A 17834-nucleotide genomic window follows, 5' to 3' on the forward strand; every position below is an offset into this window, starting at 1 on the left:
GGCCCTTTTGAAAGGATAATAGCTGAAAATTTTCCGCAATTGTTGAGTGACACTAGGCCTCAGATCCAGGAAGGCCAACAAACCACAAGCAGGATAATTAAAAATAAATTCACAGCTAGATAATAAAACTGCAGTATACCAAAGAAAAAGGAGAAAATCTTAAAAACAGGAGGAAAAGACAGAGCACCCTAAGGCTTATAGTGGAAATATTTGACCTGCTGTTTATGACCTGGAGTTGATCTCTTGTGGTTCAGTTTTTTCGGACGTCAGAGAATCACAGTACCTGTCACGTCAGCTCACTCAAATGTGGTTAGATGCGTTCCATCTCCACCAATACGAAAAACTTATTTTTCAACAAACTACTGTAAAGAGGTTGCAGGGATTTTAAGTTGATAATTTACTATCTCAGTTGAGTCTGAAACACTAAGGGTATTTCTAGCCTTTGAGTTTCTTCATCTTTCATGTATCTTTTTAATGTGCATCAGTGAGATTTGACCTTCGGTGTTACTCTTGTTTTATAGAACTATCGGTTGTTATTTGTGAATGAACGGAATTAAAGATGTGGTGTAGCAGGTGTACTTCAGACTGTCCTCAAGTCTTTTCTCCCTTGCTTTCAGAGACCCTGTTTGAAAACATCTTTAGGTCTCTATAATTCTCCTGTTTCCCAAGTCAGCACATGCCTGGCAGAGTGCTGTGCTGTGGCCAATTGGGGCTGTAGAGGTTTAATGGTTAAGGAAACATGGGCCATATTACTGATTGCCCCTTTCAAATCTCCCAGTAACCATTAACATAAATATCATCTCACCATTTTGGACAAGGGACACCACCCTTATGCGCGTTAGTAATACGATACTAATGCTTAACCCATTCATTGCTTTGTTGGCTTCTAAGGCCTTGGCCTATATCCATTGATAGGGAGTCTTTTTGAACCTAGAGGAGAAACAAAAGGGTTAATTCCTTTTGGTTTTGCCCTTTGACCACTTCAGGATGAGAGGCATGATGAAATACTTTTCAAAGTCTTCAGTGGAAACACATCATGCATAATTGAAGCAAAAAAGAATAAATCAAAGCTTTTTTCCCCTTTTAGTCTGGTAATTCATAATTGAAACCACATTGAGGTAAGGGTTGATAACTTCAAAACAACCAAGAAAACTGCCCTTTCTATCAAGGTAGGGAATAGGTAAAGCTGCTCAATTACTAGGGGCTCAAAAGCTTCTGTATAACAGGCCTGTCCTCTCCTCTCTTCCTTTCTTCTCTGACTTCTCAGTTTTCTGCTCAGGCTAACTACCTTCATTTAAATCAAATATGAATTGACTCAAATACCTGTTTAAGTCTCCCATTTTCATGTGAAATTATACAAAACTAAACCAAATCCGTTGCCTTCGAGTCGATTCCGGCTCTTAGCGACTTTATAGGACAGAGTAGAACTTCCTTATGGGGTTTCCAAGGCTGTAATCTTTATGGAAGCAGAGTGATACATCTTTCTCCCGAGGAGTGGCTGGTAGGTTCAAACTACCAACCTTTCGATTAGCAGCCAAGCGCTTAACCACTGCGCCGCCATCCTCCTTGAAGTTATACATAGTGACATAAAAAAAAATCTCTGATATGGTGAGTAATGGGAATTAAATTTTGAATCATCTTGCATTGTACCTTGATTTCTCCTGTGCTGAAATTTGGTTTGGTTGAGGTCGAAAGAATTCTTTACTTGGTAATGAAACGTGGTTTTCTGAGCTTTTGATTTTTACAATTCCCAACTCCCTCTAGCAAGTACGTTTGAGACTGACCCACAAAAGCCATTTGCTCTTCACCTTTCTGTGTTTTCTGTATAGTAACCTTGGTTAGAATGGTTTTGGTTAGGCTCATATAGGGCTACCATGACCTTTCAACTAAAAGAAAGTAAAACAGGATTGCAGGAGGAGCCCAGACAACTTCCTTTGTGTGAGATTGCCAAAGGCACAATTTGTGGCTTGAGTTTGAATCTTTCTTGAAGAAGAAAACCCCTTTGAACTGGTCGTTGACTTTAAGCTTTGTCTCTCAAGGCCTTTCTTTCAGGGCATCCTGAAACCTGAACCCATGACTCCCTCTCACTAGTCTGTCTGCACACTACTAGCTCATACACCACTTTTCAAAAACTGGCATTGTGCCCTGACAGTTAACGGGGCTATTATGGATTACTTTTATGTGATTGCAGTTTTACAGTCTAGGATTTCTTACTGAAGCTTCTATAATGAATATTTGCTGTAAGAGTGAGAAGTGAAGAGTGAGAGGTTGGGTGAGAGATGAACAAGGCATTTTGGCCAAATGCCAGTACTTTGTCAGACTGATACACACTTCTCCTGTTGGTATCTTTTCCCATCTTTGGGTGAAAAGTTTCATTGAGTGTATTACAAAATTGCATTGATAGCCAGGATTCCCAAGGTGTAGCTACAGTAGGTGGGCTCTGCCTTTTTTTAAGGTCTTTTTTGCTGGGTGCCTGGTTTTATGTCTTACTTTGCCATAATGGAGATTTAATCAGGCAACAGGGTTAATTGCCAGCATTGTTTGCCTTTTCCCTGGCAGAAGTCAGAGTCTTGAGTAAATTATGGAGGTTTAAATTGGCTTGATTTCCTGCAGAAAGTGGGGTCAAGAGGTCCCAGACTGTAGACACTCTCTTCGGTCAGCCAGCAGGAGGTCAGTTCTTAAAGGTATTTCAGAGGTGACTAAATGCCGTTTTTTGAAATGTCCCTCCCCAGTAAGTTTTTTTTTCTCTGGGGGTTAGTTTGTTGACCTTATCCTAGTGGAGTGGAGTGTCTGTGTGAAGGCATACAACCCAATTAAAGCTGCCTTTCTCCACTTTGTCACTGTGCTCCAGAGGCAAATCGTATTACGTTTGAGGAGGGAAAAAGCAATTGGCACAGAAGCCTAGTTGCAGGTCAGCATTTCCTACTTTTGACCTTTTGGAATAGGACATAAAGGTAGCCATCTTACTTTATCAATACAACAATATTCAGGAATTTAAAAAAAAAAAAGGAGAGTTTCAAAAGAAACAGAAAAGCTAATCATGTCACTTAAAAAAAAAAACAAAAAACTTTGGTCTTAGACAAGGCTTTTCATCGTGTGGCTTTAGCCTGCCTGCCTCTCATCTCCTCTCATGCCTTTCTCTTGCCAGCACTTGGGAGCCTCATTGAATCTGTCACTCTTTCTAAGCTTATCTTTGCTCCTGTTGCTCAGTTTGCCCTTCAGCTTCTTTTCCAACACTCTCCTGCTTATCCTCGAGGGGTCACCTCCTCATCTCCCCCATGCAGGTAGACCTCTACACTTCACAAGACTTGAAGACCTTGTTTTAGTACTTGTTATTTTGCATTACAATTTATCTTTGTGCCTTGCTGTCTTACCCACCAGATTATGAGGATTTTGAGGGGAAGGAATTTGTTAATCTTGGCATCTTTAACACTATTTGAGTCTTGTAGTATGTGCTTAGAAAACGTTGATTGAATGAATGTGTACCAGAAATGATACTAGTAGGAATGATTACTGAGTCACTACTACCAGTGTTGTTTTAGCATGCACGAAGAGTACAAACTGGGAAGGGCTGGAAGTTTTTTGCATTTGTTTTAAACTACCATGTGTGGAGTTCTGTGTTAGGCCCTCTGCTAAGTACTTATGTGCGTAATCTCATCTAATCATCGTCCTGGGAGAGAAGTACTATCATGGTCCCAGTTTCACAGATGAGGAAACTCGTACTTACAGAAGTAACTTTACATGTCACAAAACTAGTAAACTAGAGGCCAGAATCAAACCTTCTGTTAAATATTCCCATAAAATCCTACACGTCTTTAGAACACTCAGCACAATAATATTCTTTGTAAATACTTGTAGAATGAATTAACTAAGTTGGAAATCATTTCAGGGCCCATAATATCTGCAGTGTGATGGATTGCTTTTGTATGACCTTTTCTCTCCATGGTGTTGTAACTCCCACCCAAGTGATTGGGTGGGACTATGCAAATAAGGTAATTGTGGCCCACCAGGGGGATTGGTCAGTTTTGCCATCCTACTAGGCTTAAAATGAGCCATCCCAGAGGTGAGAAGAGAGGATCTCATCACCACCGAGAAAGAAGAGGCAGGAGTGGAGCATGTCCTTTGGACCAGGGATCCCCGTGCTGAAAAGCTCCTGGAACTAGGAGACTGAGAGAGAGAGCTGTAACACTAAAGATGGCAAGAAGTGGTGGCAGAGAAATGGAGGCAGGAGATAGCACAGTGAGCTTCATACCCACAGAGAGAGGAAGTTAAGTGACTTTGGGCAGGAGGCTTGTTGGCAGAGTAGGGTGCCTGCAGGCTCTTGGTGGAGCTAAGTGCGCCCACTCACAGAGCTAGAGCTGAGCGCCTTCTGGCTGAGGCTTCCTAGCAGAGTGAGTTGCCTCTGGGCTCTTATCGGCAAAGCTAAAAGAGCTTTGTAACACTTGCCCAAGCGGGGCAGAGGCCAGGCCAAGGGCTAGGGAGAGACCTGCCTGTGGACGTGACTGACAAGAGGCTGTCCTGATCAAAGAACTGTATCCAGAATCCTTCCTGATCCTAAATTATAACCTATTACTTCCCTAATAAACCCTATAATTGTGAATATTGTCTGTGAGTTCTGTGTAGCCATTGCAATGAATTGTTGAACTTGGCGGAGAGGTAGAGATTACCATGGGAGGGGTGGTTGGTGTCGGAGCTGGAAAAGATGGTGGGAAGAAGAGGCCTGTCTGACCTCTGCCTCATAGGGATCAGCCTTGGGCTGTTGATCTTGATTCTCCTTCCCTCTTGTGAAGTTAGAGGAGGTCAGACACCTCCACCACGGCATTTTTGCAATATCACTGTTTTCAGTGGAAATCAAATATTAAAATCCATAAATAAAGAGGGTAAGAAGAACATGTCCTGGATCATTTGGGTTTTACTCATTTTTTAACAAGCTTTTATTGAGTACGACTAGGCACTGTGCTAGGTACTGGGTGTTATAACATAATTATGGCTCCTGCTTTAATGGAGCTTTCAGGATAGTTAAAACATAAAAAATAAGGAGGAAAAGAGAAAATTGTGAAATAAAAAGTATGTTTGGAGAGGAAAAAGTAAAGGAAAAGAATCTAGGTAGACCAGGACCCTTAAAACATGATAAGGTAAACAGAGAAAGAAGGATTTAATTTCGAATTCTTGCTGCTGAAAGAGACCTCAAGGTTGCTTGGGCTACTCCCACCTCAATTTTGATAAATGCAGAAAGTAAAGCCCAGAGAAATTGTTACTCACTCAAGATCAACTGTTGGCTGCCATTTATTGAATGCTTATATGCCAGGTACTTTGCATATATTACCTCATTTATTTTCTTATCAACCCTAGAAAGGTAGTGGTATTATGACTTTGCAGATAAGACACCTGAGGTGCAAGAGAGGTTAAACACTCTGCCCATGTCACACAGCTGCTCAGTGAAAGAACCTGGATTCAAATTAAGGTCTTGTGATTCCAAAGCTGACTCAAACCATGCTGCCTCACTTTTTGAAGTCATCTGCATCAACCCTGGTGATGCCCCTCCAGTAAAGAACCTCACCTGTATCATACTAAATATGTGCTCAGTAGCTTAGGAGTGGTCTCCTTTGTCTCCAGAATTAATGTTCATCTGAATGTCTGTATCTTCTTGGAGAGTTTTGGCAAGATTTCAGTCCTTGTTATGCTTCTTTACAGACTCCATTTAAAATACCACTGCAGAGTCAGATTCCTGCCTGATTGCCTGCTCTGCTACTCCAGTTTTCAGACCCTATTTGGGATGCAAATGGTCGTGGGGAAAAATTGAACACCGAGGAAAGTTGCTGTCCATTTCCTGCCCAGCCATTCCTTCCTCTCCACTCCCCCTTCTCAAACCATCCAATTCCCAAATGGACTTGGCATACGGGATTTCCCAAGTGGGCTTGGCATACGCAATGAGACCAGATCTGCTGTCTTGCCAGACACTCTGGTTCCATCTCCCTGGCAGTGCCTTGAAATGAGAGCTGTGATGCCTTTCAGGGGTGCCCCAGTTTAAATTCCAAGGGGTATGTTTTCCTGAAACCAAGCTTTGCATCTCTCAGGGAATTTTCCTCTCCTTTTAATGTAGTAAAGACATTTAAGCGTGTTGGCATTTCCCCCTTCTCCCAAAGAACAGACCTCATTTTGTTTGAGTTTTAATAGTTTTTCCTTCTGTGCTAGTGGTGTATTTACCTTTTTTAAATTTATGTGCCCACTTTGTGTCAGTGTTATATATTTCCTGTGTTTTCATTCCATGTACCCTCTGAAAGCATAGTGTTTGGGGTGGGCTTTTGCTTACTGAGCCCAGATGTGACTATCAAGGATAAAGAACTTTCAACAGTTTTATCTTAGAGAAGAGCTAGAAGCAGGGGCGGTTTAACCAGTAAGCATGGTACGCATAGTCTTACAGTGAGCAAGGTACGCAGAGTCTTACAGTAACCAAGGTACGCACGGGCTTAATTAAGCCCGTGCGTACCTTGCTTACTGGGTAATCTGTCCCTGGCTAGAAATAGTGAACTCTGTAGTTCCCTGCAGTTCTACTTTTCAGAGTCTGTAAAATGGTGATGCTTACCCAGTCCAGGGTCTGCATATGTTTGTAGAGGGTGCATGGAAGGGCCGTGAACCACCATCTGGCACTCAGGAGTTGGATAATATGGACTATATCCTAGTTCCATCACTCATAGGTTATATAACCTTCAACATCACTCACTGTTTCTAATTCTACAGTTTCATGTCTGTAAAATGGGAATAAGAGCCACATCCATCTTGGGGATTGTTGTGAGGCTCAAACGAGGTAACACGTGTAAAGCATTTAGCACAGTGCCTTGTACTTGGTGGAGCCCTGGCGGTGATTAGCCTTCAGCTACTAACCAAAAAGTCAGCAGTTCAAATCTACCAGCTTCTCCTTGGAAACCCTGTGGGGCAGTTCTACTCTGTCCTGTAGAGTTGCTATGAGTCGGAATCAACTCGATGGCAGTGAGGTTTTTTTGTTTGTTTTTGTGTTTTATCTTTGCACTTAGTAAGTGCACAGTAAATCTTGACTATTTTAACATCACACATTAAATTATTTTACACACTTCTTTTAAAAATGGCTTTTGTTTCCTTTCCGTTTAAAGTGTTTTTCAAACGGACATTGGAGAGTTTTGCATTGAGAGGAGAAGGTGAGTGGGTGGGAGGTGGTGGTGACAGGTAGAACATGAACTTTGGGGATTAATTGTGACTTAAACATAGAGCTACTTACTGGCTTGTCTCCATAAACGTCAGGAAGATGTGAAGAATCAGATTTGGGGTAGAAAACTCAAGAGGGGCTCCTAGAAGTATAATCAAATACTAGGATACAAATACTCAAATCCAGCACCTTCCTGAGACTACAGCTTAATGTCGAAGGGCGATATGGAAGCAGGAGGTCAGCATTGAGAAGATAACCTTGCCTATTATGTCTCTTGGTTGTGAAATCAAATTATGGCATGTTGTGGACATTTTGGCTTTAATATCCTGATTATATTAGGACTCCAGGAATCCCATTCGGTCTCCTTGAGTTCCCATCCCATGTGTATTCCATGTGTTTGTGTACATTTCCTATTCCACACTGTTACATCTGGCAAACAGCTGTTATATAAGTGGTGATGGGTATCCATCCGTGATCTAGATGAGGTTCATGTGGGACCTTGGGAATCCCAGGGCATGAAAGACTGTAGGAAAGTGTGAGGTAGACGGAATAATAGACAGGACATTTCATATTAAGTCACCTTCTAAAAAGTTAATTCTCCTTTTTGTCAAAATAATACATGTGATTAGTTTTAAAAGTTATGTAATACTACAATCCCTTCTCTAGTCTACCCACTCTGAGTTCTGCTCCCCAGGAGAAACCATTTTGAACTCTTTTCACTATTTCTTCTTGTATTTACACCTCTATTTCTTAATAATTTGCTAATACTGCTCTGTCTTGATTTTTATATGGAACATGAGCTATTGACCTTCTACTGTGGAATATAAGGATTTAGAAATTTTACTCCCTGACCTCCAGCCCCACTTCTCCTATCTCTTCCTCCCATTATAATTATATAACAATGTTGGTTAGATCAGTGTTTGTTTTATACATTATTATCTCTACGTAAACATTGCTCACAGTGCAAATAATGTACAGATATATCTCTTGAACAACTTTTTGTTTTCCTGTAAGTTATTATCTCATTTTGTTTGGCTGGTTTGTTTTCTATGTTCCTATCACAACAGTTCCCAAAACTGTCAAACAAAACCATAAAATATCTTCCTGCATTGTCAAACTCAACAGCTAATTTTTCAGTTTTTTTTTTTCTCTGGAACCCTCCATCCTCTTGCTTCAATTTAGATTGATTGTCTAGACCTACTGCATGTGTTGTCCTGGGTCTTTCTCTTCACCACCATCCTAGGAATTTTCTTTTTCTCTCCTATGTTGACCCCTTTTTTTCCTGATCCCAAATCCAACTTTGTTGGTCGATCCCCTCATTTTGATAGTGCACATCCTTCAGTAGGTTCCTGGAAAAAAGATCCATAAAAGTTAACTTCTGGGGACTTCATTTGTCTGAAAATGCCTTTCCTTTACCCTCACATTTAATTAATAATTTGGCAGAGTATATAATCCTAACTGGAGATTTTTTCCTCAGAATTTCAAAGACTATGCTTTCATTTATAATAGATTTACAAATCTATTACCTTCTAAATTTCCTCTTTTTAAATTGTATGTAACATTTTAATAATTTTTTCTATTTATTATCAGTACAAAAGTATTTTTGCTTAGATTACTATATTAAAATTATTTAATATTTTAATGGTAGTGAAGATATTTAATTTGTTCATTATTTTATTCTTTTTTATTGTGTTTAAAATATATGTAACATAAAATTTGTCATTTTAGTCACTTGTAAATATACAATCTAGTGGCATTAATTACAGTCACAATTTTGGGCTACCGTTGGCACTATCTATTTCCAAAATTTTCATCACCCCAAATAGAAACTCTGTACCCATTACGCAGTAAGTGATTTTCCAGTCCCTTTAATCTGATATCCTCTAATCTATTTTCTGTCTCTGTGAGTTTCCCTATTCTAGCTATTTCATATAAATGGAATCATCATACAATATGTGGCCTTTTGTATCTGACTTATTTCACTTAGGAGCCCTGGTGGTACAGTGGTTAATTAACCAAAAGGTCAGCAGTTCAAATCCACCAGCTGCTCCTTGGAAATCCTATGGGGCAGTTCTACTCTATCCTATAGGGTCGCTTTGAGTTGGAATCGACTTGACAGAACAGGTTTTGGTTTTTTGGTATTTCTCTTAGCATAATGTTTTCCAAGTTCATCCGTGTCGTAGCATGTTCATTTTTATGGCTGAATAATATTCCATTGTATGGAAAGACCACATTTTCTTTATCCATTCATTTGTTGATGGGCACTTGGGTTGTTTCCAGCTTTTGGCTATTGTGAATAGTACTGCTGTGAACATTGGTGCACAAGTATCTCTTTGAGTCCTTGTTTTCAATTCCTTGGGGTATTTATCTAGGCATGGAATTGCTGGGCTATATGATAATTCTATGTTTAACTGTTTGAGGAACTACTTCATTACTTTCTAAACTTTATTTTGAAAAACAAAATCAAACGACAGAAAAGTTGCAAGAGTTGTACAATGAACTCACCTTCCTAGATCAACACATTGTGAGAATTTCCTCTTTTGTTATTCTCAATATTCAGAAGTGATGTGCTTCAGTATGGCAGTTATTTCTTGTTTCATTGTTTTAGTTTTTTTAAGTCACTGCATTGGCTACTGATTCAGCCCTTTCAATCTGGAAATTCATGTCCCTCATATCTTCTGTTCTGAGAACTTCTTTTATTTCTTTGATAGTTTCCTTTCTTCCATATTCTGTGCTTTCTTTTTTTGAAAACTCCAATTAGGTGGATGTTGGACTGCCTTGCTTTTCTCATCTTCTCTGTCCTGTTTTTCATCTCTGTCTTTTTGTTCATCAGACTGGAACATTTTATCGTCTTTATCTTCCAGTCCTGCCCCTTTTTTAAAAACGTTAAGCTATCATATTTTTAATGTCCAAGAATTCTTTCTGCTCTTTGATAGATTCTTTTAAATAAAAAATAACAATTTGTTCTTATTTCATAGATGAAAAATCTTATCTCTCTGAGGATATAATTTGTTGTTGATGTTGTTTTCATTTTCTTCTGCTTCTTCTATTGTGTCTGTTTCTTCTGAGTTCCTTTTTTTCTATTTGTTCATTTTGGTTTCTGTTGTCCTTGCTGAAGACGCTCTTGAAATGTCCATGACTCTGGGATCTGTTCATGGTTAGGAGGAGGCCCTAGAAAGCTGATTGGAAGTTCTTTGTGTGAGGGCAGAGCTTTGCGCCCTGAGGGCTTCACTTTCCGGTGCTGGGCAGGAGGCTCGCCACGTGGCTGCCAACTATTTGAGAACTGAAAGGGGAAGAAGGCTGCAGGGCTCATCCTTCAGAGTATAGATTTTAATCTGCATTTTCCTCTCAACTGTGCCAGTGTTTCCATGTCTGGAGCTTCAATTTCTTCTAAGAGTAAACCTCCCTCTGCCAGAGGGAGGGAAGAAGAGTAGTTGCCTGGCTGAAGGGGTGGGTAAAAGGAAGGTTTGTGGATCTGGATCTCTAACTGCTCCTCATACATATTTTAACCAGGCCTCTTGTTTTCAGTCCTACCCCTCCTCTTACCTCCAGGGTACCTGGTGAGTTTAATTCCTGAGCTTTTGTGGGGTTCAACAGTTTGAACTCATTTGCTTTTATTGGCTTCCCTCTTTGTAGCTACTTAGCTTCCAGCTCTGTCCTAATCTGTTATCATTTCTCTAGTCCTTTCAGTCTTTTAGAAATATGTTAGTATTTCTCATCAGCTGTTGTTTCTTCTTCTGTTTCTTTGTCATTATGGATTTAACATTCTTTTGTATTTATGAGCTGTCATTTTAGTGGGTTTTAGGATACAATGAAGATAAATGCATGTGTTTAGTCTGCCATATTTAAACATTAAAAATTTTTTAAAATTAACAAAAAGTCCATGCTCCTTTTTCAATGGTGTCAGAGCCAAACTTAATTAAAGAGTTTCCATATAAACTTTGAAGAGGGGAAGACTTTGAACAGTTGCTTAACTCCTGGATTGGGCATGGTAAAAGGTACCTAATCTTTCACATTTGGGTTTATTAATGATATGAGGAAGAGATCTGTCCCATTGCTACTATATCCTTCTGTCATCCAAATTAATTTGCTTTCTTGCAGAAATGGAGCAGTGTAAGTAACCCACTCTTCCTGCCACTGATCCCGCCACAGTCTCAAGGTTTCACTGCCATCGTCCTCACCTACGACCGAGTGGAGAGCCTCTTCCGGGTCATCACTGAAGTATCCAAGGTGCCCAGTCTTTCCAAGCTGCTAGTTGTCTGGAATAATCAGAATAAAAACCCTCCAGAAGGTAAGAAGAGGGAGGAACGTTCAGGAGAGCCCTGGCTTGGGCTTTATGCAGCTCTCAGCAGGATTGATTTGGGGTGGCCAAATTATTTGTATCCTTTGTTTTAAATGAATTTTCCTGCTTTTTCAGGACAATGCTATTTGAGGCAGCATGACCCCAATTTTCTCAATTATTTCGTTCGTGTTCTAGGGTGGCCCATTTAACTCCAAGCCCATGGCATGCTCTGTAGCCACAAGTGTTTGGGGGCTTAGGAATCACAGGATCAAAGGCTGCCAGCTTTGGGAAAACAGATCTCAGCCTCCCTCAGCCATCTCAGCTGATTTGTTTACATGAAAACTCAGTTTAAAAGGCATTAGTTTTCTTCTTCCTTATCTCTGCTCTGATACTGTGCTCTCCTTCAAAAAAAGAAATAGCCTCACCTCTGATTGGGAAAGTCAGCAAAGCATGCCCTCTCCAGGCCTCCAGTTGGTTCCTTAAAGTCAGCACTCACCAGGCCCTCCCATTGGTCCATCCTTAATCACTGCTCCTTGCCTTGGCCACCCCTGTAATCTGCTGAGTGGCAGCTAGGGTTGAGGACTATTTGATTAATTGGATTTGTTTTTAATTCGGAGCACACAGAGTATGTTCCACCTGCATTTAGCTTCTCATTCAGCCTGTCTATTACTGATCCTAATCCCAGGGACTTCAAAGCCTCTGCCATTTATAGCCTATTAAAGCCAGGAAGTTTCTGATGGATTAGAGCAAGGAATGGGTTTGAAGTTTGTAATGTGCACCACGGTCACTGATAAGGTCTAGTTTATTGCCCGACGGTAGTATCTGCACTTTTTATGGCTATTCCCTTTTAATTGGTCATACTGAACCCAGGAAACTACCAGTAGTAGATCAATAGTCTAGGCTAGAAGAAGACCATATTTTTGGCTGTGTGAAGCAAATCAGAATTGCCTCAGGGAAATTCTTTAGTTCTTACCAAGATATTTAAAAAAATTTCTTTGTGGGATTTTTGTTCTCTGAGAGAATCATATACTTTCTTTTTCAAATTAGGGAGCCACAGTTTGAGTAAACAAAAAGCTACTTTAAATGAGCTCCTATATTATTCTCTGAAGTACAACTGCTTTTTTGCTTTTTTATTAACTCTCTTCTTATGCTCAGTTTTTTTTTTTCCTCTCTACACTATAAAAATGCCAGTTTTCTGGGTTTTTGTTTTGTTTGTTCAATTCTGAATAAAGGAGAAGGAAAGAAGTAGCAGAAAATAGGAAGGCATCGTGCCATCTAAGAAGGGAGGAAGAGAGTGACAGAAAGGAAGGAAAAAGTAGAGACAGCAAAAAGACACTGTGTGTGGAGGGAAACTGGAGAGGGCCTCTAACAGTTGACTTGGATCCATCAATATGGCAGGTCGCCTTTCCCCAGAGTGAAGTGAATTGTTTAGTACTACGTTGCTAATTAGTCCCTTCATTTGTAAACGATGGATAGTGTTTTAGGAAGGAAAGTGGTGTGCCCCTTGTGGTTTCTGGAATGGCCTGTTGCATCATGCCACATTCACACACATGCATTTGCTTCTGCACACTGAGGCCACCGCCTTTCAGACAGAGCCTCTCAGACCCTTCCTGCCATCCTGCCCAGAGAGACAGTGTCACAAATTCTGGTGCTAAATGCAAAAGAAGCTTCTCTTTGTAAACCTTGTTTAACCACTTTGGGCTAAAGGTGAATTATTTATTGTGAATTTAAATCACCTCTTTTGGGCAAGTATCATCACAAACTATGAGAAAGGAGAAATCTTTGTTCCTTCTCAGTCTGTGCCCCCCCCCCCCCATTGGCCTAACTGAAAGTGGTAGCACAAATCTGGGTTTTACATGGCGCTGGGTATTGAGTTTTAATTTTTGGTAGACCCTACTAGAATGTAGCGGTTAATTTTATGACCAAGAGTTTAGTTTATTTTTGAAATATTTTGGCTGTAGGAAGGAAAGCGAGCCCTCAACTGATGAGGCTCTAATTTTGACACGTTTAGAGAGTGGACCAGGTTTTTTCTAACAGAGGTTTTTAGGCCAGGGCTCTGGCTCTGGCGACGTGTTTGTTTGGGGAGAACATGAACCATGTTTAATCTTCTGTGAGTGTTTGTTCAGTTGGTGAGTGGGGCTGTCAGCTCTGGTCCTCGTGCCAGCAGATGCATCTGATTTTTCATGTACAACATTAGTAACATATATTAAAAAAGAAGCAAGTCCAAAGCTTTGAAATATTAGAGGCGAAAGTCATGTTTTTCACTTTCTCTGCCTTTACTAAAATAAATATTGTGGTTAACATGTCTGCTGCTGGGAATATTAGTGTAGGCAGCAATGTGCCCCCTCTCCCCCTCCCTTTTTTTTTTGCTCTCCAATCCAACCAAATACTTTTTTCTTTTGGTTGCATTTTAAGTCTTAATTGCTGGGTATGAAGTTTAAATAAATACATAGACTAGGCAATAGAAATTTCCAGTGAGCTTTCATCACGTTGGTTTTGAGTTCTGTCAGAAGAAAAGCACAGGTCACTGCTTTTCCCCTTCCTCAACTCTTCAGTTCCCAAACTTGATGGATATGGAGGTTATTTGGCTTGGATCCTGGCCTCAGTGCTGAGGGAAGCTGTTACATTGTACATTTCAAATAGGTTTAAATCAGCCTTCTGTTTTAACTGATTTCAGTTGACCTTCGGAGTCCAAAGTGTCTTAAACCTTAGTTGACTATGAGATGAGTGTGTCAGATGGTCAACCTGGAAGAGGCAGCAGAGAAGTAGAGGCAGCAGCTGCCTCCATTTTGAGCTGAGTTTTAGGACTCTGGGGAATCATGGGGACCAGCTGTACACCAAGCAATTGGACACTTCTACAGTGGGCCCAGGGTTTGTACAGAGATAGTCTGGTATTTATTTTGTGGCTCTGTGGTAGTGTTTGTGACAGTGATTGGTAGGATGTGCTTGGTGTCACCATCAGTCAACTTGCACATTCTGTAGTACCTTTGCCAAGTTGGGAGAAAAATTCTCCTTGCTTACATCTCTCTTGGCATCCAATGTGGGGAAAACAGTTAATCAATACACTATTTTTTTTGAATCCTTGACACAAGGAGTTCTTTTCTGAGCTGGACTAAATCTCATACTGTGAAGTTATCAGGTCACCTGGCCCAGCTGTTTGTTTTTCATAAATTCAGCAATGTGTTTGAAAAATCATATTTTTCAGCTTACTTTGTATAAATGGGAGGTGACGTTTGTATTTTACCTGCTACAGACTCACAGGATGAGACCCAAGATACAAGCACTTGCTGTTCCATTTAGAATTTAACCTTTTCATGGATAGTTTTTTGGAATTTTCGGTGATGTCATGTTTTTTCACTAATTGGATGCTGACTCACTGTTGGTAGTTTTTTATTATTCGAAAAAATGGGCTACCAGTTGCCAACGGGACATATCAGTCCCATGTTCCATGAAGCACATCACACGTGTGGGATATATTAGTCCCATGGCACATCACACTTCCTGGCTACACTTGAGCCATAAAATATCTTACTTTCCAAAAATATGCAAAAATACACATGAAATACTAAGTAAACATTGCACTTGCTACACAGAATGGTTATCAGTTTGATTTGGAGTGGGCTGTATTGGTACCCCCTGAGTGTCTGTCAGTTTGTTGTACTGCAGTGCCTTGTGTGTTGCTGTGATGCTGGAAGCTATGCCACTTGTATTTCAATACCAGCAGGGTCACCCTTGGTGGACAGGTTTCAGCTGAGCTTCCAGACTAAGACAGATGAGGAAGAAGGACCTGGCAGTCTACTTCTGAAAACAATTAGCCAGTGAAAACTGTATGAATAGCAGTGGAACATTGTATGATATAGTGCCAGAAGATGAGCCCCTCAGGTTGGAAGGTACTCAAAATACAACTGGGGAAGAGCTGCCTCCTCAAAGTAGAGTTGACCATAATGATGTGGATGGAGTCAAGCTTTCAGGACCTTCATTTGCTGATGTGGCACGCAAAAGAGAAGAAACAGCTGCAAACATCCATTAATAATTGGAATGTGGAATGTTCAAAGTATGAATCTAGGAAAATTGGAAATCATCAGAAATGAAATGGAATGCATAAACGTTGATATCCTAGACGTTAGTGAGCTAAAGTGGACTGATATTAGCCATTCTACTATGCTGGGAATGACAAATTGAAGAGGAATGGCGTTGCCTTCATCGTCAAAAAGAACATTTCAAGACCTATCCTGAAGTACAACGCTGTCAGTGATAGGATAATATTCATATGCCTACAAGGAAGACCAGTTAATATGATGATTTTTCAAATTTACGCACCAACCACTAAGGCCAAAGATGAAGAAATTGAAGATTTGTACTAACAAAATTGACCAAACATGCAGTCAAGATGCATTGATAATTACAGGTGATTGGAATGCGAAAGTTGCAAACAAAGAAGAAGGGTTAGTAGTTGGAAAATATGGCCTTGGTGATAGAAGTGAGGCTGGAGATCGCATGATAGAATTTTGCAAGACCAACAACTTCTTCATTGCAAATACCTTTTTTCACCAACATAAATGGCGACTGTACATGTGGACCTCACCAGATGGAATACACAGGAATCAAATCGACTACATCTGTGGAAAGAGATGATGCAAAAGCTCAATATCAGTCAGAACAAGGCCAGAGGCCTACTGCGAAACAGACCATCAATTGCTCATATGCGAGTTCAAGTTGAAACTGAAGAAAATTAGAACAAGTCCACGAGAGCCAAAGCATGACCTTGAGTGTATCTCCCCTGAATTTAGAGACCATCTCAAGAATGAATTTGACGCATTGAACACTAATAACTGAAGACCAGACGAGTTGTGGAATGACATCAGGCACATCATACATGAAGAAAGCAAGAGGTCATTAAAAAGACAAGAAAGAAAGAAAAGACCAAAATGGATGTCAGAAGACTCTGAAAGTTGCTCTTGAATGTAGCGTAGCTAAAGCGAAAAGATGAATGATGATGTAAAAGAGCCGAACAGAAGATTTCGAAGGGCAGATGGAGACGACAGAGTAAAGTATTATAATGAAATGTGCAAAGACCTGGAGATAGGAAACCAAAAGAGAAGAACACGCTTGGCATTTCTCAAGCTGAAAGAACTGAAGAAACAGTTCAAGCCTCGAGTTGCAATATTGAAGGATTCTACGGAGAAAATATTAAATGATGCAGGAAGTTGCTCTACTTCCAAAAAGAATTGGTCAACATTCAGCCATTTCAGGAGGTAGCATATGATCAAGAACCCATGGAATTGAAAGAAGAAATCCAAGCTGCACTGAAGGCATTGGCAAAAAACAAGGTTCCAGGAATTGATGGAATACTAACTGAAATGTTTCAACAAACAGATGCAGAGCTGGAGGTGCTCATTCATCAATGTTTGGAAGACAGCTACCTGGCCAACTGACTGGAAGAGATCCATATTTGTACCCATTCCAGAGAAAGGTAATCCAACAGAATGCAGAGATTATCAAACGGTATCATTAATATCATACACAAGCAAAATTTTGCTGAAGATCATTCAAAAGTGGTTGTAGCAGTACATCGACAGGAAACTGCCAGAAATTCAAGTCAGGTTCACAAGGGTGTCTTAGTCATCTAGTGCTGCTATAACAAATACCACAAGTGGATGGCTTCAACAAAGAGAAGTTTATTCTCTCACAGTCCAGTAGGCCACAAGTCCAAACTCAGGGCATCAGCTCCAGAAGGCCCTCTCTCTCTGTTGGCTCTAGAGGAAGGTCCTTGTGATGCATCAGTCTTCCCTTGGTTTGGGAGCATCTCAGCGCAGGAACCTCAGGTCCAAAGGACGCGCTCTGCTCCCAGCACTGCTTTCTTGGTGGTGTGAGGTTCCCATGTGTCTCTGCTCGCTTCTCTTCTTTTATATCTCAAAAGAGATTTGCTTAAGGCACTATCCAATCTTTTAAACCTCATCAGTGTAACTGCTGCTCATCCATCTTATTAGAGCATAGTGATTGGGTTTACAACACATAAGGAAATCACATCAGATTACAGAATGGTCCACAATCATACAGTACTGGCAATCATGACCCAGCCAAGTTGACAGATATTCTGGGGGGACACAATTCAGTCCATGACAAAGGGATATCATTGCTGATGTTAGATGGATCTTGGCTGAAAGCAGGGAACACCAGAAAGATGCTTACCTGTTTTATTGACTATGCAAAGGCATTTGACTGTGTGGATCATAACAAATTATGGATAATATTGCAAAGAATGGGAAATCCAGAACACTTAATTAGGCTCATTAGAACAAGAGACAGTCATTCGATCAGAACAAGGAGATACTTCATGGTTTAAAGTCAAGAAAGGTGTGTGTCAGG

General features: G+C 40.4%; 1 protein-coding gene across 1 annotated transcript in view; it reads left to right on the forward strand.

Annotated features, from left to right (window-relative positions):
• The window catches only part of EXT2 (exostosin glycosyltransferase 2), a 155138-nt gene that overhangs the window by 89963 nt on the left and 47341 nt on the right, over positions 1-17834 (forward strand). Inside the window, exon 9 of the mRNA XM_004387643.1 lies at positions 11285-11474. Within this exon, the coding sequence (XP_004387700.1) occupies positions 11285-11474 (190 nt within the window). The remainder of the gene's footprint in view (positions 1-11284; positions 11475-17834) is intronic.

The sequence above is a fragment of the Trichechus manatus genome, unplaced genomic scaffold (genome assembly GCF_000243295.1).
Source record: "Trichechus manatus latirostris isolate Lorelei unplaced genomic scaffold, TriManLat1.0 scaffold00191, whole genome shotgun sequence".
In the NCBI taxonomy this organism is placed as follows: domain Eukaryota; kingdom Metazoa; phylum Chordata; class Mammalia; order Sirenia; family Trichechidae; genus Trichechus; species Trichechus manatus.